This window comes from Malurus melanocephalus, unplaced genomic scaffold (genome assembly GCF_030028575.1).
Source record: "Malurus melanocephalus ecotype Western Australia unplaced genomic scaffold, MMel_1.1 scaffold_621, whole genome shotgun sequence".
Taxonomy (NCBI): Eukaryota; Metazoa; Chordata; class Aves; order Passeriformes; family Maluridae; genus Malurus; species Malurus melanocephalus.
Genome location: NW_026623853.1, coordinates 97,040 through 121,621, shown reverse-complemented (window position 1 = coordinate 121,621; position 24,582 = coordinate 97,040). Strand labels below are relative to the sequence as shown.

At 38.3% G+C, this 24,582-nt stretch overlaps 1 protein-coding gene across 1 annotated transcript in view; it reads left to right on the top strand.

Annotated features, from left to right (window-relative positions):
• Positions 1–24,582, top strand: part of TRRAP (transformation/transcription domain associated protein) — a 70,998-nt gene that overhangs the window by 24,459 nt on the left and 21,957 nt on the right. The window contains exons 32-59 of the mRNA XM_057383297.1: positions 58–126; positions 3,099–3,218; positions 3,536–3,655; positions 3,980–4,144; positions 4,498–4,679; positions 4,948–5,146; positions 5,576–5,704; positions 6,322–6,588; positions 7,094–7,300; positions 7,820–7,978; positions 8,065–8,199; positions 8,375–8,485; positions 9,303–9,449; positions 9,990–10,203; positions 10,891–11,016; positions 12,526–12,672; positions 13,765–13,967; positions 14,593–14,714; positions 15,548–15,761; positions 16,503–16,682; positions 16,996–17,142; positions 17,743–17,862; positions 18,164–18,451; positions 18,956–19,093; positions 19,495–19,607; positions 20,095–20,230; positions 22,490–22,681; positions 24,274–24,469. Coding sequence (XP_057239280.1) covers positions 58–126; positions 3,099–3,218; positions 3,536–3,655; positions 3,980–4,144; positions 4,498–4,679; positions 4,948–5,146; positions 5,576–5,704; positions 6,322–6,588; positions 7,094–7,300; positions 7,820–7,978; positions 8,065–8,199; positions 8,375–8,485; positions 9,303–9,449; positions 9,990–10,203; positions 10,891–11,016; positions 12,526–12,672; positions 13,765–13,967; positions 14,593–14,714; positions 15,548–15,761; positions 16,503–16,682; positions 16,996–17,142; positions 17,743–17,862; positions 18,164–18,451; positions 18,956–19,093; positions 19,495–19,607; positions 20,095–20,230; positions 22,490–22,681; positions 24,274–24,469 — 4,546 coding nt within the window. The remainder of the gene's footprint in view (positions 1–57; positions 127–3,098; positions 3,219–3,535; positions 3,656–3,979; positions 4,145–4,497; positions 4,680–4,947; positions 5,147–5,575; positions 5,705–6,321; positions 6,589–7,093; positions 7,301–7,819; positions 7,979–8,064; positions 8,200–8,374; positions 8,486–9,302; positions 9,450–9,989; positions 10,204–10,890; positions 11,017–12,525; positions 12,673–13,764; positions 13,968–14,592; positions 14,715–15,547; positions 15,762–16,502; positions 16,683–16,995; positions 17,143–17,742; positions 17,863–18,163; positions 18,452–18,955; positions 19,094–19,494; positions 19,608–20,094; positions 20,231–22,489; positions 22,682–24,273; positions 24,470–24,582) is intronic.

Below are 24,582 nucleotides of genomic sequence, written 5' to 3'. Positions count from 1 at the left end.
ATGCTAAAATGGAACAGTCTAATTAGAAGAATAATGCTAATTATCCYTTCTTTCTAGCAACACCTGCGTAAATGGATGGAGGTTGTAGTTATTACACACAAAGGTGGACAGAGGAGTGATGGAAATGTAAGTTAATGAATGCTTTTATGTGAGAAGAGAAGAAATAAGGAGTGTGAATGTTTTGGAATTAGAGAGCTCATTCAGTTGTACATGCTGCCAGAACTGATTGCATTCTGATGCTTTGTTACAGGCTAACAAACGTGTTGAATTGAGTGTTGGGTATCTGTTAGAAGTCTTAATAAGAGGAGCTTCTTATCTGCTGACAATGGTTACTTTAAAGACTGTTCTAGGTGTGGGAACAGCTCAAGCATTTTTRTGTTTTTTCCCCCTTGGGATTTTCTGCTTAGAAATCTGTTCTTCACTGGAAAGGCTGATGAGCACTGCAGCATAATCCCCCTTTTTTCATTAATATGTTTGATGTTCATAACACAGCCTTTTGAAAATTGTACATAATGATAACATAATCCCAGTTAATTTAAAATTTAATTTATTAAAACCAAGTTCAATATTTACCAGCTGAGATCACATTAAAATCCCTCTCCCATTGAAGCTGATGGCCTCAATGTTGAAACGTGGGAAGCTGATCTTGTAAATGGAAAACTGAACAGTGAAATGTCAATACTGTGTGCTCTTAGCAATACTGATGGGAATTCCTCCTTCAGTGCAGTTTCCTGTAGGTCCCATAATTCTATTCATGTTTTACTAAATGCTTTTATTAAATGTTGAGATTTCTTATTGTACCTAAGAAAAAAAAATGAGGGGAATTTTATTAATACCTTTGTTTTTCAAATTAGAATGAAATTACATTGCCTTTTAYTTCCCTCAAAACATGGAAATGGCTTAATGGCTTTTCATTTCTTTTTCCTGTGATTACAAAGAGAGCTTTTAATCTGAATTTGGTCATGGGTTTGTATTAGACCTGGATGTTCTCTAATGAAGTAGAATAAGATTTGTTTCTTATGTTGTAACTAAAACACTGTGCATTCTTTATTTAACCACATTTTATTCATRTTAGTTCTAAGGCCTTCATGTTCTTTTGGGATTCACTTATCCTCAAATATGATGATTACAGATATCTTGCAGATCTTTTTACAGCAATAGTCTTTCAAACCACAATGTGGTACCTCTAGAATAGTTTTTAGTTGTCCCTAAGTCATGTTTAGTTGGCAGTTCTCCTGCTTTTAATGTTTTTTGTTGATGTTTTCTGTGTAATTGTGTGTTTAGAGAGATATTTTGAGTGAGGGATGCACACCAGACTATGCTGTGATCCTGAGCTGTGATCTGGCTGTTTAGAGAAATGAGCAAAGTAAGACATAATATATTAAGTAGTGATTAAAATCAAATTCATTGGCCTAGGGAGTAAAATATTTGATATAAATCCTCCTTCCTCTCTTCCCTGTCTCTCSAAGGAAAGGCGTGGGATTTTAGTTCATGTCTGCTAATTGAAAGAATGAGTTTGGAGTAAATGGTTGCCTCTAGCTGTCCCTCTTGTGAGAGGGTGGAAATTCTGCATTACAGCCTAAGAGGACTTTATWGCTCCAGAGGACTTCATAGCTTGGTAGCTCAAGTGCTGAAAGTGGTTTCATAATTGATGCTGGCCAAATTTGTCTTTGGAGATGCTAGAATAGTTTCCCTTGACTTAATAATCTCTATTATCTTTTTATTGGGTATAAATATTTGAAAAGCTATGTCTAATCAATGTACAAGTAGGAAAAAGGATGCTTTTCATCCTAGGTCTTTGGAGGGCAGTTTGGAGCATGTGAGATACTYATTGTCTCCATTCTTTCCGTTTGAGATGAGAAAGTAACTGCTGGAGTGAGACTGAAGAATAGCCYGTAGTGATTTGTACATTTATTTGATTTTTTTGTGGGCTTTTTCCTTTCATGCTGTGACTTTTGTTTTGGTTCAGCCTGCTGCAGAAGGGGTAGAGGTGAGAAGCTCAGTGGAGGCACCAGGAAATTTTTTTTGTTGTCATGGTTTCTTTTTTTGTTGTTGTTGTTTTGTTTGGTTTTATTTTTTCTTCTAACCTGTGGTTTGTTAGTTTGATTGTGTTTTGGGCAGAGTGCATTGTGCCTTTGAGTGCAGTGCTGTGAATTGGCTTCTGTTTGTCTGTGGCAGAGCTGTTTTGATCACSTTGCTGTTAGGGATGTTGAGCATATTTGTAGCAGGAAGAGCAGGATTTTTAGTTTCTGTGAAGGCTTAGGTGGTTTCAGAAGATTTTATGTATTCTCAGCCCTGCACTTCAATCCATGAGAGGAGTCCTGTGGGGTCTGTCTGGCAGATCAGGTCGAAGGAGTGGGGCCTGACACTTTGTGTTTAAATTCAGTCAAGGAACGTGATGCATTCAATAAAATCATTTTGGATATTGCACACTGMARYTTGGTTTTAGAGAGATGGTGAARGTGGATGTGTTGTTTTTTCTTTTCMCTTTTCTGACTGAAGGAAATCCACATTCTAGCTAACTGAAATGTAGTCTCTATTTAAATCAGACAATGAAAAGAAAAGCAAAATTATTTTGGACTTCTGGAGAATTTAATATCTAGTGGGAGAACAGAGCTGACTTTGAAGTAACCAGCTGTTTGCAAGATAGAGTGAACAGTGCTGTGAGAAAGCTTTCTCTCTTTGCTCTTGTGTAACTGGGGGTGTGGGGTGGAGATGAGAAATTGTTCAGGTGGGAAGGTTTGGCTGTTTGATGCATGAACCACTTGGTGCAGAGCAGTGGGCACTCTGTAATTGCCCCATCAGCAGCATCATCACAGGCTGGAGCTCTAACCTGTGAAACACCATTGACAAAGAAAATAAAATAAATATAAATAAACTAAAATTTCAACCATATTACAAAGGGGGAAAGGGCAGACTTCCCCAAGTGAAATTTTTACATACATTAAGGTAAGCAGATGCTGTGTATTTATTACCCTTTGCATTTGGCTGCTGGCTGTGCTAATATGGAGAAGAAAAAAGGCATAAGTTGGGTGATACTGCTTTTATACATTATAGCCAGTAATATTTATTGAATATTTGTTTCYTTTTACCTGTAGGAAATGAAGATTTGTTCAGCAATTATAAATTTATTCCATCTGATCCCAGCTGCCCCACAGACTCTGGTTAAACCTCTSCTGGAAGTTGTTATGAAAACAGAACGAGCAATGTTAATTGAGGTAAAAGTGGAAGTTAACATTGCTGAAATTTTTGCTTTATGGTCTTCTTAAATCTTAGTATATAACAACTATAATACTTTAAATATGGTGTGATTTGATGTAATAAATATGCTCTTCAAGCCTTTAGGAGATATTAACATTTGTCTTATACTCTCAAAGTGAAGTTTTCAAAGATGCAGTAAATTATTATCATGCAAGTTCTGAACATTTTGTATCTGCATAAATGCCAAGTTAAATGTATTTTTCTGAGTGGTAGTAAATTAGTAGAAAATACTCTATACTCTGCATTTTTAATTTAAGGTTTATGAATTTTTCAGGCTGGCAGCCCATTCAGGGAACCCCTGATAAARTTTCTGACACGTCATCCATCCCAGACTGTGGAGCTGTTCATGATGGAAGCCACTTTAAATGATCCACAGTGGAGCAGAATGTTTATGGTGAGTATGAGAAAAAAACCCTTAACCTGACAAATCTGATGAACAAAAAGKTTTCATCTTTTGCATCTTTTTTTTCCTGTATTGTAGTCYTTAATCATGGTSTTACTYTTGACTGCAGGGTYGCTGTTCTTGGTTTTGTATTTGTTTGTCCTGAAGTGTTGATTTTATACCTTTTAGCTATTACTGAAGTGTAGATGTTATTTTTATATATTTGAAATACAACCCCTGGAACTTTAGTGTGGGATATAAAAGCTCCAGGATGATATACCCACCTGGTATTTTAGCTTTTAAAGGTTATTAAAATTATTTCTTCCCCTTTTACAGAGTTTCTTGAAACATAAAGATGCCAAACCTCTGCGGGATGTGCTGGCAGCTAATCCCAACAGATTTATCACCCTGCTGCTGCCCGTGGGCACCCAGGCAGCTGTGAGACCTGGCTCCCCCAGCACCACCACCATGCGTCTCGATCTGCAGTTCCAGGCTATCAAGGTATTCATTTATCCTTGTTGGCTGTGCTCTGGAGAGTTTAAACTTGCTCAGCTTTCAATATGTGTGTGTGTAYTACAGCTCATAGAAAATCACTTGYAGAAATGTGCAGTGTTGAGAAGGGMAAAGACTCAAATATACTTCTTTTGTCAAGTAAGATACAAGAGAAAAGCATGACAACAGATACAAAATTTCTTTTTTCCATCTGAACTATTTTGTATTTCACTCTTTTGTTTTGCTGTTGAATATTTTAGAACCCTTAATTGAGCTTCAACAAGTGCTTGTGTGTATCATTGTTTCTCCTGACAGATCTCTTGTGTGTTGACTGTGCATTTGTCTTGTTTTGCTTTGGACAGATCATAAGTATTATTGTTAAGAATGATGAATGYTGGTTAGCAAATCAACACTCCTTGGTGAATCAGCTGAAACGTGTGTGGGTGAGTGAAGCTTTCCARGAGAGACATAGGAAGGAGAATATGGCTGCAACAAACTGGAAGGAGCCCAAGCTGTTGGCCTATTGCTTATTGAATTAYTGCAAGTACGTCAAAACCTTTATTTCCTACACCCTGCATGCATATTTTGTATTTTAATTTTGAAAATACTGTAAAGSTATATAGGGTTTCTAAAAATGGTTTGCAGTTATTGAAAAAACAATGTAATATATTTAATAATACTGCTATTAGCTCTAAAACCAGCCTGTGGTACTGGCTGCCCTTGCTGCTCTGCTCCTTTAAAAGATCCATTTCATCACCATAGTAGTTGGTGTATTTTTTCACAGAAACTTTGTATTTTTTGTGTTTTCACAGGAGGAATTATGGTGACATAGAGTTACTCTTCCAGTTGCTTCGAGCTTTTACGGGTCGATTTCTCTGCAATATGACTTTCTTAAAGGAATATATGGAAGAAGAGATCCCCAAAAACTACAGTATTCCCCAAAAAMGGGCTTTGTTCTTCCGCTTTGTAGACTTGAACGACCCAAACTTTGGAGATGAGCTCAAAGCCAAGGTAACTAAAGCAATTAAATCAAAGAAGCCTGGTATTTAGGTTTAATTTTCTTCTTGGGAACTAGGGCTACAAAACTCCCTTACTTAAATGTCAACGAGTTTGAAAATTGGCAGAGTCATTTAGGTGAAAATATCATACCTGAAAAAGAGTGATAATAAACAGAGACAGCAATTCATCTTGCTTTCAATGCTSACTGCTTTAGTTTACACTTTCTAAGAATCTTTGCCCTTGGAAGGAAGAAAGAGGGGGAAAGAAATCTGTTTGTGTCTTTTTCTTGGGATTTTATTTATAGTTTCCCTTTGTAATGCAGTGTGTCCAGCAGGCAGGTTCACGTGGAGAGTAATTGAATGTTGGCTGCCATCAGAAGAATCTGATAATACAGTAAATAATCTGATAATACAACAAAACTGTTYTTATTTCTATCTGTAGGTGCTGCAACATATCCTGAATCCTGCTTTCTTGTACAGTTTTGAGAAAGGAGAAGGTGAACAGCTCTTAGGCCCCCCAAACCCAGAAGGAGATAACCCAGAAAGCATCACCAGTGTTTTTATAACAAAGGTAATAATCTTTGCTTCCATCCAAKTATTTGAGAATTCAAACAAAAAGTTGTTCCTGTCATTTGACTCTTCATCCTGATTTGAATTAGTTGTTCTAGTCTGAATATTATGGGCTGTTGCATTACATTGCTTCACATTGAATGTGAGATCCATCATTCATCAGTAGGACTGAATAACAATTTTCAGTTTATGCTGTTTTCAGAACTTAAATATGTCTTTAGAAATGGCCTTACTTGGCTGTAATCCCAGTCTTTTTTATATGGAAAGCTTTCCATGACCCAGCATCAGTAAATTTCAAATTCACTGCTCTTTCATGGAACCAGTCAGCAGTTATAAAATACATGTTGTTGAAGATGAAGGTTGGGGGTTTTGATATGTTTATTTTTACAGGTTAACACTTTGTGAGTTCCCAGATGTGAACTTTTGAATAATGAGCACACTTCAGGAGGTTGTTTTGTGGGTACTAAACTGAGTCAAGAAAGTAATTACAGGTTTTAGTGTTCGCAAAAACTGCTCAGAAAGCAAAAATCTGGGACTTTGCTTTTATAACAATGAAAGTGTTTTGCTTTTTTTTTTTGTCATCTTCATTCTCTCCCCTTTGATGATCCCTGGCACTAGGTCCTGGACCCMGAGAAGCAGGCTGACATGCTGGATTCCCTGAGGATCTACCTGCTGCAGTTTGCCACGCTGCTGGTGGAGCACGCTCCCCATCACATCCACGACAACAACAAGAACAGGAACAGCAAACTGCGGCGCCTGATGACCTTTGCCTGGCCCTGCCTCCTGTCCAAGGCCTGTGTGGACCCAGCCTGCAAGTACAGTGGCCACCTGCTCTTGGCACACATCATTGCCAAGTTTGCCATTCACAAGAAGATTGTTCTGCAGGTATGGTGTTGGGTTTCACAGTGTGCTTTCTGTCATTTGAAGGTTCAGAGTAGAAACTGCACAGTATACTTTGTATAATATTTTGTATAATTCAAATGCCACAAGCAGATATGGAAGCTGCAGGCCAAGTGTTTAATGCAAATTTATTTGGGGATAGCAGAGGATAGAAAGAAGTTGGAAGGTAAGTGAAAAAGTAGATCTTTTGGTCGAATTGACAGAATTGGGAATGTTTGTTCATTTAAGAGACAGACACATCAGTTAGGGCACAGTGTGGGGACCAAGAGAAAACTTGAAATTGGATTGTGGAGAGGGAGGAAGAAAAGGGAATGTAAAGGAAGCAGAGTATTCTGCTGATATGTCATCATATTTTTAACATATTAGGGCTCTTTAGAGAAAAAAACATGTCATTTAAAAGCATATATTGATATTGTAGTTACCCTTTCTTTAGATACGCTTTTTTTGCAAATGCATGTGGTACTGATGTTGATGAGAAACTGCTGCTCAGGTTTTCCACAGCCTTCTCAAAGCTCATGCCATGGAGGCCCGGGCTATTGTCAGGCAGGCCATGGCTATCCTGACTCCAGCTGTGCCTGCTCGAATGGAGGATGGACACCAGATGCTCACTCACTGGACACGAAAAATCATCGTGGAGGAGGGGCATACAGTTCCCCAGCTGGTGCATATTTTGCACTTGATAGTACAGCATTTCAAGGTACTTGTACTGTTATTCTGGTACTCACTGGATCTCCTGTATCAAGGAAGTTAACAGCAGTTTGATTAGAAAAATAACACAMTCTGATTTATATGGTTTAGCTTCAAAATGCATCATTTGTCTGTACAGTTACCTATAACTCAATACAACTATTTAATAGTAAATAATGTATTAAGCTCTAYTGTGATTAAAATTAGAGCTCCAAATGTCAGGTTAGAGTCTGCAAGATGAATTTATTGCACATGCATTTGCAGTGGCTATGAAGATCCTCTGAGTTCTTTAAAGTAAGTGCAAAAAATTAGGTTCATTTCGATGCATGAAATCAGTAGTCACTACCGAAAGTTGATGCCAAAATAATTTCAATGCACCAGTTACTTTGCTGTACTGCAAAATTTGAAGTGGTACAGGTTTAGCAAACTTTGATGACTATTTTACCATCTTGCTTTATTTGGACTTTGTAGATTTTGTGTAGTATTTTATTGGTTAATGACTAACATTTCTGYGAAACCATTTTTTCAGGTTTATTATCCTGTGAGACATCACTTGGTTCAGCACATGGTTAGTGCCATGCAGAGACTGGGCTTCACTCCCAGTGTTACAATAGAGCAAAGAAAATTAGCTGTGGATCTTGCTGAAGTTGTTATTAAATGGGAATTGCAAAGAATTAAAGACCAGCAGGTAGGGAGTAAAAATAAATGGGTAAAGACTGAACTGTTCCACAGTTAAGTGGAGTTTTTTTAACATGCACATTGCTGATATTTCAGCCAGATTCAGATATGGACTCCAGTGCAAGTGGAGAAGGAGCAAGTTCTGCCTCATCTGCTGTTAAAAGAGGATTGTCTGTGGATTCTGGCCAAGAAGTGAAACGATTCAGGACAGCTACAGGAGCAATAAGTGCTGTAAGAAAATACCAGGGTTTATGCAGAGATTTTTAGCTGTGCAGTGTAACTGTTTTTCCACATAGCTCAAAACTCCCTAAAGTGCAGTTTTTAGCTTTAGAAGATGTTTTTGGTGTGTTGTTGCTGTTTCCCTGGTTCAGTGTCACTGATGGTTTTGTGTTTGGTGTTCCTGCAGGTGTTTGGACGCAGCCAGTCCTTGCCAGGAGCTGATGCYCTCCTTGCCAAGGCCATTGACAAGCAGCACACGGACACTGTGGTGAATTTTCTGATTCGAATTGCTTGCCAGGTGGGCAAATAGCAGGGGGCACTGGCAGCCAAAGCCATCAACTCCTCTTTTCACACACCTCCTTTCAGGCTTGAGTTCACCCAGTCTTTCTGTGCTTGGTTTTCTTGATTCATTTATTTATTTGGCTGATGATGCAACAGCGTGCTTGTTCCATTGCCTAGGTTAAATGACAAGAAAGCTTTACCCCAAAATATTTAGAGAGTTTTATAGGGAATGATTGGGATAATCCTTGTAGTTTTATTTTCAAAATCCAGTGCATCGAATTACTTTCCTGCAGCATATAGAACTTAAAACCTTTCACCAAATTCAGAGAGTTAGCTTTTCTAGAATGGGGAAAATTATCTGGGTGTACCTCAAGGCTGACAAATTTATGGCTTCTGCTCCTGCAGCAGACTCAGCCTGATAAGTAGCATGGGATTTTACATATCACAGTCCATTGCACAAARTAGATGTGCTCTTAAGTATAAAGATGATTTGAGTAAAGAGCTGCACATGTTATGGATACCTTGCAAACAGTAGAGATTAACCATCTTGAGTACATTCAGAGTTGTAGTAATAAAGGATGGGACAAAACTTTTTTTTTTAAATACACCTTTGATGGGTGATATGGGTTAATTAGCAAGCAATTTAGACACCAGTTCTGATGTTTAGTATTAGTTGTCAACTTTTTATGCATTAAATGCTGTGTGACTGTAGTGATGAAACTATTTAAGCTCATCCGTTTCAGAAATAAATTCTCTGCTTGCTTGGAAGGCATAATAAATTAATGAATTGCTTCCAAAAGGGTGTCATTTTGTTAACTGTGATTAATTGCCAGGTAAATGACAACTCCAACACTGCTGGATCCCCTGGGGAGCTGCTGTCTCGCCGCTGCGTCAACCTCCTGAAAACAGCTCTGAGACCTGACATGTGGCCCAAATCAGAGCTGAAGTTGCAGTGGTTTGATAAGCTGCTGATGACTGTGGTAGGTGACATTCTAATCCTGTAGGTCCTTCAGATTTCCTGGCATGTGAGGGGATTGAATACTGGTGGTATCTGCAGGTAGATTTTTACAGTACTGATCTTTTCTTCTTTGTGGTGAAATAAATAAATTGTCAAGTGTGTGAGTTGCATCAGTGGTTATAATTTGTAGAGCTGCAGTACTTACTGGTTGGTGTGGGGTTTTTTTTTTTTGAGAAATTTTTTTCTTAGTAGGAAGTTTTACATATTTGATTTTATTGATTCCTGGTTTTCTGACTACCTTATGGTGGTATGAAGTGCACTGAAAGACAGATTTCAAACCCTAGGATCGCAAAAACACCAGAAGAAGCATACCTGTTGCTGCTTAATAACACTGTTATGGCTAAAGACTCCATAGTGCCTGGATTTTTAGAATTTTACAGTGCATTGCTTAGTCAGAAGATGAACCTAAAGCATCAGTGCTGTAGAAACCACAGTCTCAATTAGTAATCTGCGTGATTCTTGTTTTCTCCTCCTCACTGCCTTTCTGAACGTTTTCTCTCAGGAACAGCCCAATCAGGCCAACTTTGCCAACATTTGCACTGGTTTAGAGGTGCTGAGTTTCCTGCTGACTGTGCTGCAGCCCCCTGCCATCCTGAGCAGCTTCAAGCCCCTGCAGAGAGGGGTGGCAGCCTGCATGACCTGTGGCAACACCAAGGTTTTGAGGGCTGTCCACAGTTTGCTGTCTCGTTTGATGGGCATTTTCCCCACAGAGCCAAGTGAGTGGTGTTTTCTGCCTCTTTTTATCCTTTTTTGCTGCAGAACTGAAGGAGTTGAGGGTGGGATGAGGGCACGTTTTGCAATGTGTTAATACTCTGTTTTATGATTCCTGCATTAATGGTCCATTTTAGCTTGCACTTTCAACCTCTGATTAAAAAAAGAAAAGCTTTTTTTTACTGAAATAAGTAATCGTGTGGAATACATCATTATCCACTGACATAAAAACTTAATTACCTGTGGCTGTCATAACTTTAGTTCAAGGAATGCATGCTATAAATTTAATGTATTTTTGCAATTAGAATTTCTCAGCTTCAGAAGTGCAACTCTTTAGTTGTTAMACTTTTTTGTTTTTGTTGAAAGAAGGAAGGGAATGTGTAAAAAAGAAAGGCAGTAGGTGATMTGCTGAGTCTTAATAGAAACTAATTTTGATAAGCTTCTCATGGAAAAAGGTAAATCAGTAATGTAAGAGTGTTTATTGAATTGAGTGACTCAGAGAAGTGGTTCAATATTATAAAAGACATCCTGGTATAATAAAGAGGTTTGTGTAAGTGAGGGATCTCCAGTGTTAGCTGAGTTTGATGGCAGGATCAAACTGCAGTGATGTTTTTTTTTAGTGACTGTGTGATGATGTTTGCCTGTTSTGATGATAATGTTACCAAAAGTGACCCCAGCTCTGAACTCTGCAGGTACCTCCAGTGTGGCCTCCAAGTAYGAAGAGCTGGAGTGCCTCTATGCTGCCGTGGGGAAGGTCATTTATGAGGGACTGACTAATTATGAGAAAGCCACCAATGCCAACCCCTCTCAGCTGTTTGGTACGTGTGCCACCCCTGGGAGGGTCAGCAATGGCTTTGGCATGAGCTTCCCTCTTCCATGGGGAAATTGCAGTTGGATGAGATGCACAGAGAGCTGTGGGAAGCATTTCCAGCTCTTTGAGATGAGCTTAGGATGCCAAATCTGTGAAGAGGGGAATGCAGTGGGGTTCATTGCCTTCTACCTTCTCCCAGGAGCTGACTTGGGAGCAATTTTTGGAGGTGGGGAGCTGCAAATCTGCTAGGTGGAAGCTTTTGTATTCATGTGCATAGAAGAAAGGTGCAGTATCAATATTAGCCAAAAAATAAAATTTCCTGAAAGCTTCTTACCTGGAAAAAACCAAATCCTGCAGGTCCTCTGAGATACAAAACAATGGTTCAAGAGATCTGTGTAAACAGTGTTTTGTCTTACTRCCTTTCTTTAATTTTTTTAAGCCTCATTTATCAGCTGTTTTAGAAAGATTTATGTATTTCTAGATCTTAAATTCTCAGTACTCCAGAAATTACAAAAATACTTTTTTTCTAGAGTGATGAAATCTGAACTTTTAGCATATACCCTTCTGAAGAGCTGAAGTGCTTTTGTTTTCTTGTTTTTTTGTACTTAGTAAACTGCTAGAGAACTCAGCTACAAAACAGAATGACAARGATATATTGGAATAATAGAGTTTGGCCCAGAATTGGTTGTGTTGGTAATACAGACCTGAAATTGTACAATGTTGGACAACCTGCTGATTTAAATGGCAAATGTCCTTCACTGTTCTGTTCTGTGAGCTGTGGGATGGYTGTAATTTCACTTTGGGAATTGCCTATTTGTCAGATGTCAGGACGTGCTCTACATCACCCTAACCATGAAGGATGTTTCTTACACTTTATCCAGAGCTCCCTTAAAAGCAGCACCACAAATAGGCTGTCAGGAGGTGCRTTTTGTAGTAATTCTGTGGCTCAGAGGCTGAACTTTGTGAGCCAAATTTTGTGCATAAAAAGAAATCAAAACTTTGGTAGGAGCCATTCAATGACCAAAGSATGCTTCTGTAGGTCTGCTATGTAGATATGTTTATGAAAGTTTCTTGATTAGAAAATCRAAATTGTAATAAATTTATTATATTTTTAATTACTAAACCCAGGCCTACACATCTAGAAGTTTTTCTACTTTATGCTACTCAAACAAACGTGCAACATCAGGAGTAGTTCCTTTTTCTTTAAGGCCTTGGGGAAATATTTTCTCTCAATCCCTTTGTTCCTCTCTTCCCTTTTCCCCTTGCTGTTCATCAYACACTTATATACAAAACTTTGAAATATTTTGATTAGTGCRAAAGCAACCTTTTAGACTTAGTCTRARGACTAAASTTGAGACTGCAATTTTTCTTCAAATCTCCCCAGCTCTCTAATGTTTGTAACTTGGGCAGTTCTGTGTTTCCTTCATGGCATCCACCCCTCACTTGGGTGACCCCAAGGGCAGTTTGAATTGCTGAGGTGCTGTTTTTATTGCTGAGGTGCTGTTTTTATCTCCAGGCACTCTGATGATCCTGAAATCTGCGTGCAGCAACAACCCCAGCTACATTGACAGGCTGATCTCAGTGTTCATGAGATCCCTGCAGAAGATGGTCAGGGAGCACCTGAACCCCCAGGCCACAGCAGGAGCTGCAGAGGCCAGCACAGGTACCACCCTCTGTCCTTACAAACTACTGAAATCCTTCATCCTAAAGGGATCCTAGAACTTGGCAGAGTTACTTGTTGAAAATACTTCAGTATTACTGAAGTGTTGAAAGCTAAAAATGCACTTATGAGTTCCAATTACCTGCTTAATATATGAATTTCTGTATTAGCCCAACCTTTTCAGTGAATGGTTAGTGAAACATTTGTTGAGCTGCAGCATAAATAAAAACCCTTCAAGGCTTTATAGTGTTATAGGCAGAGGGGCTGAATTTTTTTGCTCCATGCTTTCACTTTTTTTTGCTCCTTCCTATTTTATAATATTGGCACAACTGTGTTTGAATTAACATGTTGGAGCTGCTGCATCATTTTTAGTCTGTATTTCTATCATCAAATGAATTAGGTCATGAGTCATTGAAAAACTCAGATGTTCTTGCAGAAGAAAATTCAGTGCCCTGTAATTTACTAATGAATAAGCTACTGAGGAAAACACTTKGAAAGAATTGCTGCTGTTAGATTCCCAGCCCATACTTTAATTAGGTAAATGAGAACCTTGTAAATTTTAACACTGAGAAACAATTGGAAAATTATTAAACTTGAGAGATAAGCAAGTCAGGAAATTAGCTGAACAGAATTAGAGAATTAGCTGCATCACAGGCAATTTCTTTCACAAAGTTAATTGTAGTTTTTCAGTATTGGGGGTATGGAATAGCTTTTACTAAAGATTTACAGAAAGGAAAAACAGGCTCACCTTTAGGATTTTGAATGGATTTGGTTTTGAAAGGAGTCATGGAATCATAGAATGGTTTGGGCAAGAAGGAACCTTAAAKATTATCCAGTTCCAGCCATTTCCATGGGCAGGAACATCTTCCACTAAAGAGCTGCTAAAGCCCCATCCAACCTGGCCTTGGATTCTGTCTTACCTGTTCAGGAGTGTAAAGCAGTAATTCTGGACACATTATTTCTGAACATGCATTTCCAGGCAATAAATGATGTTGCCATTTTGAGAATTCTGGCAGCTTACCTGGAAATTATTTCCCTATATGTTTTATAGGTGTATACACAACTCTAATCCATTTTTTTYCTTTGTATCCACAGCAGGTACAAGTGAACTGGTGATGCTGAGTCTGGACCTTGTGAAAACTCGCCTGGCTGTGATGAGCATGGAAATGAGGAAAAATTTTATACAAGCAATTCTAACATCTCTCATTGAAAAATCCACTGATGCCAAAATTCTTCGTGCAGTGGTAAAAATAGTGGAGGAGTGGGTGAARAACAATTCCCCAATGGCAGCTAATCAGGTAAATWGAGCAGATAAAATCATCATTGCTCTGAAATACTAAACTATGAGCACTGTTATTGATCAGTTTTGACCATGTTCAAATGCCCTTGATGATGTTTAGAATATTTTCATCCCCTGTGAAAATAGCTGCAGCTCTAAATACTTGGCATTTTATAGGCCTGTGTTTGGTGTTTGATCTCAAATGCTATTTTGTGGAGAACTTTCTTCAAAGTAAAAGTATTAAAATGTGCTTTGCATTAACCTGGATACAGAGATTTTTCAGGAGGAAGATGACTAATGCTGGTATTAAATGGTGTTACTCTGAAACTTTCTGTGGCCTCCTCACTCTGCCATATTTCTGTTAAGAGTTGAGTACTTGACAGTGCTGTACAAAAGGACCTACACTTTYCATAATATACATTAGAATTTTATAATCATTGAACAACTTAAACCTATTTTTACTCACAATTTTAAAATTCTCCTGCATACATTAGAAAGATAAGTGCTTGAGTTATTTTTCTTTTAAAGAACTATGACCTACCAAGCTATTTTTCAGTACTTTGCAAGTGAAAGAGTCATGTAAAGGATGGCTGAGATGTTTTGAAATGAATTTATAAAATTAATCATGTCTTCTTTAACCACAGACACCTACTCTCCGGGAGAAGTCCATTTTACTGGTGAAGATGATGACTTACATTGAGAAACGTTTTCCAGAAGACCTTGAATTAAATGCTCAGTTCTTAGACCTTGTTAACTATGTCTATAGGTAATTATAGCAATTAATCATTTATTGCAGCTTATTGGTTCATAATTTGTACCATATATGAACTCTATAACATGTCATCAATCTTTTTAGGTCTGAATTAAGGGATATTTTTATATTTTGGTTTTTTTCCCGAAAGTAATGCAAAATCAATTCACTTCACTGAGACCACAGTACATATTTATGGAAGACAATATGAAAACAGAAGTTCCTTAGAAAGGATTTTTACTTTTGGTGCTGATGAAATATCTCTACTACCTCAACTTCTTCCTTTCCAAAGATATTGAGGCATCCTTGTAGCTGACTATTTTCAGCACTGTGGTGACAGCTGAAATATGTCTTTCCACATCCACAGGATTTTTTTTCTTGAAACTTTATTCTAAATTAGACTTTCAGGAGAGTTACTTTGCTATGTAGACTTGCTGATTTTGAATCCCAATGAAATAATTAAAATATTATCAACAAATGCCAGGTATTTCTGGTGTGTTGCTGCCTCACATTATTTTGAGTTTAGTTTGCTGCTGTGCTCTGCTGGTTCACTGAGCAAAGCCTTTGTGTGCACACGGTGCTCAGAAATTTTTATCAATCAATAACATTTGTCATTTCAAACAGAATACAGATGTGCTCTATTTCACAATTATGATAAATTTTATCCCAGAAGAGTGTTTCTGATAGTCTGGGACAGTTTTCTAACAAGCAGCAATATTTTCTTTGCTGTTTCTCTCACAAACTGCACCTGGGTGTTTGCTTTTACAGAATGTCACCTCTTTGAGTTTTTCATGTTATRCAAAACCTATGAGTCTGCTCTTTCTAATGGCTCTGTTATTTCATTTTAGGGATGAGAATCTTTCTGGGAGTGAGCTGACAGCCAAACTGGAGCCAGCCTTTCTGTCAGGTTTGCGCTGTGCCCAGCCCCTGATCCGAGCCAAATTCTTTGAGGTTTTTGACAATTCCATGAAACGCCGCGTTTATGAGCGCTTGCTGTATGTGACCTGCTCCCAAAACTGGGAAGCCATGGGAAATCACTTCTGGATCAAGCAGTGCATCGAGGTAGGCAAGTTATTTATATCAGAAATACAAGGAGAAATACGTTTTACTCCTCATTTTTCTTTCAACAGCATTATGTGTCTTGTAGTGTGTATTGTCTTATCAAAACTGAAAATACCAAATCTGCTGCCTCAGCTTGTGTGGTGCTTAAAAATGTATGCAATGTCTAAACAGTTGCTTGGAATTAATAGAAATGTTTAAAATCTACTTTCTCTGCCAAAAGCTTAATGACCAGGTTAATATTTCTTAAGGAAAATGGTCTCTTACAATTGATAATGGTTGTAAAACAACCCCACAAATCATTATAGAAGAAGATTTCAAGAAAACTGTTAAAACTGGAATGTCTCCACTAGCAGTAYGACAGCTGTTAGGTGGGATTGCATTGAAATGAAATTGCATCTTTGCTTGGCTKATTTAAAATAAAATAGGACAAACATTGTCACAATTTGTTAAATGTTTCACTTCAGCAATTTGCATATTAAAGAATGAGGTTAAGTTGACTGTGAACATCCTTTTCAGGGTAAGAGTCTGTGCTTATTAGCAGATGGAGAGCACTTAATACAGCTGTTAAAAAGTACAAAATACAGACTTGAGGCATAGGAGATTTCATTAATAAAGGTGATAAATAGGCCTTAAACTTATTTAAAAASAAAAGTTGCAATAATATTACACCATAGTGATGTTTTCTTTGAAACACTGCAGTAAAATATGAGTTTGAAAGCTTTGTTCTTTTTTCTGTGGCAGCTGCTGCTGGCAGTGTGTGAGAGGAACACCACGATTGGCACCAGCTGCCAGGGGGCCATGCTGCCCTCCATCACCAATGTCATCAACCTCGCTGACAGCCACGACAGGGCTGCCTTTGCCATGGTCACACACATCAAACAGGAGCCCAGGGAGAGGGAGAACAGCGAGTCCAAGGAGGAGGTAACTGGGGAAGCACTGGGAAAAGCAATCTCTGCAATAGGCCCTTGCTTTGGGGAATGGTGATGGAGATGATGTGTGGACACTGTTAGTGTCTCCTGTGTTTATTTTAAGCGTGCAGGGGTTTCTCAGAATTCCCATTCATCCATTCAGCCTTTCCTTCAGCACTCTAATCAAAAATCTGAACCTGAATGAGCAGCAGAAACAGCGAGACCTGGGCTAAATTGATCAGTAGGGTATTTTCTATAGGGGAAAAAAAGCAGAAGTGCATAGAAGGTATCTGTGTTTACTCACTGAGATGTTTCCTCCTGCCCAGGATGTTGAAATAGATATTGAATTGGCTCCTGGAGATCAGACCAGCACTCCCAAAACCAAGGAACTTTCAGAGAAGGACATTGGCAACCAGCTGCACATGCTGACCAACAGGCACGACAAATTCCTCGACTCCCTCCGGGAAGTGAAGGTTGGTGCAGGTTCTTGGTGACAAATACTGAAATCTTCAGACTGATCTGAAGTTTTTTGTCTTTTTTAGCTGAGTTTTCTTATGTAAACATCTCTTATAATCTAATTTCTTATTTGCATATGGTAAAAATTCATCACTGGTTGTTACTGTATCATTTTCCTACAAAATTAAATGTCATCCTCCTTCACCTGTAAGTGTGTTTTAATGGTTCAGTTGAGAAAATAGTGATGACAAACACAGGGTGTAGGATCAAAAATGTGTATCAGCATCTTATGATTAAATAATTCCTAAGAAAATAATTTTAGCTGAAAGCTGTGTTTAAATAACTCCACACTAGTAACAGCTCCATCCAATTAACCTGATTATTGCTAAGATAATCAACATATTTCCCTTTTTCTTCTTTTTTTGATGGTTACAGTAATGAATCTGTCTTGATCAACATGAAAATAACATTAATTTCTTGTTGCAAGTCTATATTGCTAAAGAAAACATTTTTGTTGAAAAGGCATTTGCATTACTGCTTAAACAACCAAATAATTGAACTGTTTTGCTGCTGTGTTAATTGTATTTTCCTATTTGTATCAAATTCTTTGTTTCCAGACGGGAGCATTGCTGAGTGCCTTTGTTCAGTTGTGTCACATTTCTACACCTTTGGCAGAGAAGACTTGGATACAGCTTTTTTCACGACTTTGGAAAATCTTGTCTGACAGACAGCAGCACGTGAGAACCTCTCTCTCTTTGCCATTTGCAGATTCCTCTTTGTAAATGATTGCTGCTTYAGGAAAATGTATTTGTGTGGTGACTTTGTTCACTTGCTTTGAGAAATTTGCCATTTTTAGGCTGGGGAATGCTGTATACCTGTATTAATGCATCTTTTGAAAAAATTAGGGCCTTTTTTTTGCAAAGAGAAATGTCTTTACCAAATGAGTTTGTTCCCTGTACTCAAGAGCTTTTAACTCTGCTTTCTCTGATTGAAGAATTTGAATAGACAGATAATTATTGTGTTTTTTTTTTCTTCTAGGCTCTAGCAGGTGAGATCAGCCCTTTCTTGTGCAGTGGTAGCCACCAGGTKCAGCGAGATTGCCAGCCAAGTGCCCTGAACTGCTTTGTGGAAGCAATGTCCCAGTGTGTTCCACCCATTCCCATCAGACCTTGTGTCCTGAAATACCTGGGCAAAACTCACAACCTCTGGTTCCGTTCCACGCTGATGCTGGAGCACCAAGCCTTTGARAAAGGACTCAGCCTGCAGATTAAACCTAAACAGACAACAGAATTTTATGAGCAGGAAAGCATAACTCCTCCTCAACAGGTAGTGTAAATATTTATTGAAACACTTCATAAAATATGAACAGAAAAACCTAACACTGACTCCACTAAACCCCAGGTGTTGCATTTACAGGTATTTTAAATACCTAAATACCTCRCTCTACCAGTGCCCTGGGCAGCCTGTACCAGTACTTTACAACCCTTTCAGTGAAGATATTTTTCATAATATCAAATCTAAACCTCYCCTGGTGCAACTTGAAGCYATTTCCTCTTCTCCTATTGTATTATTGCCTTGTTGAAAAATTTTGTTTTCTCTGATTCAATCTGTGTTAGGGAAGACAGGCAAGGCACAGTGTCCAAGCATTAGGATTTTTTTGCCATGCAGTGTTATTGTTTTCAGTACTTGGTTGTTACTAATTGCTTGTCTTCTGGAGTTTTAAAAAGAATTTTAATKATAAGCACTTCTATTTTTATGTCTCAGTGTAGAACATGGGGGTTTGCAATCTACTGTGCTTTACCAGTGGAGAAATGTCTGTTAACATTGCAGGAAATCCTGGATTCCCTTGCTGAGCTCTACTCTTTGTTACAAGAGGAGGACATGTGGGCTGGGCTGTGGCAGAAACGCTGCAAATTCCCAGAGACAGCAACAGCCATTGCCTATGAACAGCATGGCTTTTTTGAACAGGTACAGCCTGGGTTTGAGAAATTACCTGGGTAATTCCACTGTTGGGATGGATATTCTGCTCAGCAAGGAAAAAACTCTGAATATTAATTGTGAACTTCATATTAATTGTGAACTTCAGTCTTCTGAAACAGAAAGTGCCATGGTTTCCCTAATGCCTACAGCAGTAGGTTGGGGCAGTAGGTTAATACTGAGATAAAGTGACATTTTTGTGCTCACACATCAGATTTTCATGACTTTTGTAAAGCTGCCAAATAATGACTATATTCAGGAATGAGTTCAACAAGAATTAAGCACATTTGACTTCCTTTTTTTTTATTTATGAAGGTTTTCTTACCACATGTTTTTTAAAAAAAGTGTTGGGTTATTGTTACTGGRTTATGGAGTGGTTGAATTTCCTTTAGGCACAAGAAACTTATGAAAAAGCAATGGAGAAGGCAAAGAAAGAGCACGAACGGAACAACGCTTCCCCTTCCATCTTCCCTGAGTATCAGCTCTGGGAAGACCACTGGATTCGGTGAGAACTGATATTTTACCCTGCAACAGAAGCAAAATGCCCTGCTGTTGGTGTAAAGCATTAGTTACAAGAATAAACTTATCTCAGGACTTAGCTCAGATGCAGGGAAAACTGAAGGGAATAAAAAAAGCTATTTTGTATTCCCTTAACAGAGCCTCAGAAGTGATACGCCTGAATTGCTGTAAAAATGTAATTTGCTATTGGTGGAAACAGAGTGGAGCTAAAATTTGTTTTTCCTATTTAAAATGGTTGTTCTGGGAGACACAAAATGCAGCCCTTCCCTGTTCACAGATTTCTGTATTATAACTGGTAATAAATAAATTTTTTTTTTTTTAAAATAGTCTTCCCATCTGGATAAAACTTCTGCAGTGCTTGCAAAGCTTTTTGTGGGCAGATAATATTCTGATGTACAACATTTATTGTACTTTTATTGATGATTTTGGGAWTTTTTTTGTAACCAAATTGACAGTGCATTTGATTTGCTTAGCTGCTCGAAGGAGTTGAACCAGTGGGAGCCTTTGACAGAATATGGACAGTCCAAAGGTCACATCAACCCTTACCTGGTGTTGAAGTGTGCATGGAGGGTCTCAAAYTGGATTGCAATGAAGGAGGCTCTGGTGCAGGTGAGTGGGGGCTCTCTGTGCTCATGTTGAGTTTCTCCTCATCTCATATCTCCATTCCAGCTGTTTCCAGAGCCATCTCATGAGAATAAACTGGATATTATTGTTCTTGAGGCTGCTATAACCTGCCAGGCTCTGTGGCTTCTGGGGCAAATGCCAGACTTYTGTTGCAGTTGCCAGTAGATTGACTGGAATTTCTTTTTAGCCTTGTTTATGTGTCACTAATCTATAGAAGATGGAAAACATTTGTATTTTAATTTGGTTTTTTCTTTGGTTTGTTTTTTTCTGTTTTGTTTTTATTTTAAGGAAATAAATCCTCTTTTCATGGTAGGTAGAGTTGTTCATCTGTGATGAGTTAATATAGAAACATTAAAAACCAGATGTAAAACTGAAATCTAAAAAGTGAGAATAGTGCATTAAATCACAGGTGGAAGGAGCTTGCAGATCTTCCTTGCATTGTTGCTGTACACTGTGACATGACTGGAATTATTTAGCTAAAGATGCCAGAATTTGCAATAAAGGGGTGAAGTACATATTTAAAATACAATGTGATGCCAAATCTCTAAGTAGCAAACTGCATCTGCAATAAAAATTGTCTTATGGGCGTTATTTACATTTTAATTAATTTCTTTTGTTCTTAAAACACTTAGTATTTTGTGTCCTATTAAAGTGTGCAACTGCAGAGGCTAAGTCTAGAAATACTATTTGAGAAACCATTAAAACCTAAAATAAGAACTATATTGTCCATGTTATAAACCTTGGGCTTGRGCAGAGTGAATAGATCATGTCTGACAGGTTCTGCTTTTGGACAATTGTGAGCTGAGTGGAAGTGACAGCCCTGAGGAAGTGCTGATATGCTTTAGCTGCACTTCCATTAAATGAGGTATTTGCAGTAATGAGACATTTACTAAATGACTGAAGGAGAAGATGCTGCTGCAGCCATAAATGGAGTCTTTGTGACTTGTAAAAGTGTCAGGACACGTTTGCATAAATATTAGGTTCTGAAAGAATAATTGATTCTGTGCTGCTGTACTCACCACTCTAATTTTATTGATATTCTTTCATGTGGCTGTTTTTTTGTCAGGTTCCATGGTTGATTCACAAGAGCAGCCAGAAAGGATGGCAAATATCTATCAGTTCCCATAAATCTTTGGGAAAGATTTTTAATAATCTCCCCATTAAAGTTGAGCTGTTAAAACAGCAAGTAGCCTTTGATAGGACCCAAGACTCATTTCCATTTGCTCACATTGCCATTGTGTTTAATGAGGCAGTAGATAACATAATAAAGAAGGAGATGATTTTCACTGTGGAAGTGTGAGGATGCTACCTGGCACTTTCTCTTTGCTGGCTCAGGCATAAAAGTCAGTTGAGGATAACAGGAATAACAATTGTAATGGTCACCATACAGTTTATCAACACGAGGATAATGCTGAGGGATTTCTGTGTTCAGATCAAACCATAAAGGGCTTKATGTAAAGCAGAGGAAAAAGAAGTGAAAAAGGTGTAGATTCAAGGGCTGCGGTGTCAGCTGTGAGCACTGGCTYGGTGCAAATTTACTGGAAAATGCTCACAGAATTTAGTGCTGAACAAGTCAAGTGCTTTGCTGGGTTTGGTTGCCATATTTCTACTATAAAAATGATTTTAAATTATTTTATAAATTATTTTAGCACTATGACCTGACTTTGCACCTGTGCTCAGAAATTATTTTAACATAAATGAGAAAGTTGGCTGTAGATTACTTGAAAAAATATTAGCTGTTTATGAAAATAAACTTAGCAGTGTCCTAGGGCAGACAGGGAGTAGAATTCTGCATAACGTGGACAGGCAGGGACAGGATCCTTGTAGGTGAGGAGTTGACATTGCATATTCTGGAGCTCCTGAAGCATTTCAGACTGAAATGGGTGTGCTGAGGAGCCTCTTTTGGTTTGGTCAGGGTGGATTTGCTGGGATCTTCGTGCTCCTGTGGCAGGGCTGCTTGGGGCTGGCTCAGCTCTGAGCTGTGAAAATACCCCAGAACGGGGCACTCCTACTCTTGAATCAGCAATTTCTGTGATTTATGTGCTCACCTGCCCTTGCCAGGAGCTTCAGGAGAGCTGAAACCCCTCCAGTGACATCYATGTTAATATTTCAATGTGACATTTTTACAAAATGAGATTATTTTTAAAACATTAAAGCTGTTTGTTCAAGAAGCCTGTAAAACAATTGCATAGGAATGTGCATAGGAATGATCTTTACCGTCTGTTTTTCCTRATCCACAACCAGGTGGAGCTGAGCTGTCCCAAGGAGATGGCCTGGAAGGTGAACATGTACAGGGGCTACCTGGCCATCTGCCACCCCGAGGAGCAGCAGCTGAATTTCATCGAGAGGCTGGTGGAGATGGCGAGCAGCCTGGCCATCCGCGAGTGGCGGCGCCTGCCCCACGTCGTGTCCCACGTGCACACCCCCCTGCTCCAGGTGACACTCAGTGCTTAGTCCCAGCTGCTCTCCAGGAGCTTAGAAAAGAGATTTCTTCAGAAAAGTTTCTTCAGAACTTAGAAAAGCTTCATTTGGAAAATATTTTAGTGCATAGTACTGATAGTTTTTGCATCATGGTGTTTTTTTTGTTCAAAGTTGTAGAACGTGTGTTTCTATTTCTTCAAAGTACTTGTTATTTATATTGTCAGGAGGAGCTTGTAAAGAATTGAGACTTTTTCTTTCAGACCTCCAGATGCATTTTCAGGAAGCAGCTGGCTCAATTCTGGTTATGTGGAATATGCAGTTTAACTRTTACACAAATGAAATAACATGTATTACATGTCCTTTGCTTTTATTACATGTACTTTCACACTAATTTTRTCATAACAAAATGGGCTTCTGTTTCCTTTTGAGATATATCAAATATCAGCACCCTGTTGTTTTCTCTTGGATTTAATTACGTAAATAATTAATTTTGCAACTGTAAGAGAAGAATTTTTGAGAGTAGATGTTTTACTGCTAAGTATAATCAAATGGAAATAGGAAATGGAAATAGGTGCCTAAATCCATCTTTAAAAAATTGGATTTGGCCTTGAGTTGCTTTCAGAAACTTTTTGAAAATGAACCTGGTGTCCTCTATCTGTGGTACAGGTGGAAGTTTTCTCCATGTTCAGAAGTCATCCAGTAAATAAGTACAATTTGTGAGCTCACACAATACTTAGATGGCTTCTTGAGGAGTTTCATTCCTTCCTGCTACGTTTTCACCCATATTTCAAATTCTCTCTCCCACCCCAAGAATGGCAGCATCTGCAGCATGAAAAGATTAATATTGCTAAATAAATATTTAARTGCTTTCAGTTATCAATTAAACAAGCTTTTAAAACAATCTAATATGTATATATCCCTCATGAAGAAATGATAAATTAGTCAGTGACTGACAGAGGTACAAATGCAGCCTTGAATTTGCACTGCAGTAATTACTTTTTTTTTTAATATCAGATAGTATATGATTAAATACCCATGAGAAAATTAAATTTATGTGATGAATGAGTGTAGGATGAAGGTTAAGCTATTGTGAGAGCTGATACTGAGATGATTGTAGGAAAATATTACTTTAATTTATTTTGTTTCAAGAGATTTCACTCTATAAATTCGGACTGCCTTTTTTTTTTTTCTTTTTTTCAAATAGTTATCTCATTTGGTTGATTAACAATGAATACAACTGTTATCTGCCAAGTGGTAGCTTAGAGAATACCACATTGGCTTTATTGTACTACAGGTAATTAAATTCCATTAAAGTTTGTGGGCCTTTTCTTCAGGTGGTTGAAGTTTTAATAAACTGCTGCCTTTAGTGGGTTCGAGATTGCTGCCATCTTCTGTTTATTCCTCCTGAATTTGGGGAGARGAGATGTCAGTGAAAAACTATTCTGAACTTAGGTAACTTCTGAAAACTCAGGTCTTTGCAGAATCTCTGAAAATGGCATGTCAGGAGTAGMCAGATATTATTTCTGTACTTTGACATGTCTATCAAGTCAGATAAATGGCCATGGAATTGATATTTATTTGTATTTGTGTTGTTTAATGTTTTCTAGGCAGCACAGCAAATAATTGARCTTCAAGAAGCAGCCCAAATAAATGCAGGACTGCAACCAACTAATCTGGGGAGGAACAACAGCTTGCATGATATGAAAACTGTTGTGAAGACGTGGAGGAACAGGTTACCCATTGTGTCAGATGATTTATCCCACTGGAGCAGCATTTTCATGTGGAGACAGCATCATTACCAGGGTATGGCTGGTGGAATTTTCCAGACAGCACATTGTTTGACATCAGTTCTTGGTGGTTGATTTTGCCAGTTTTTAGATTAGATTCCATTTTTATTGTTTGAAATCACCCATCTG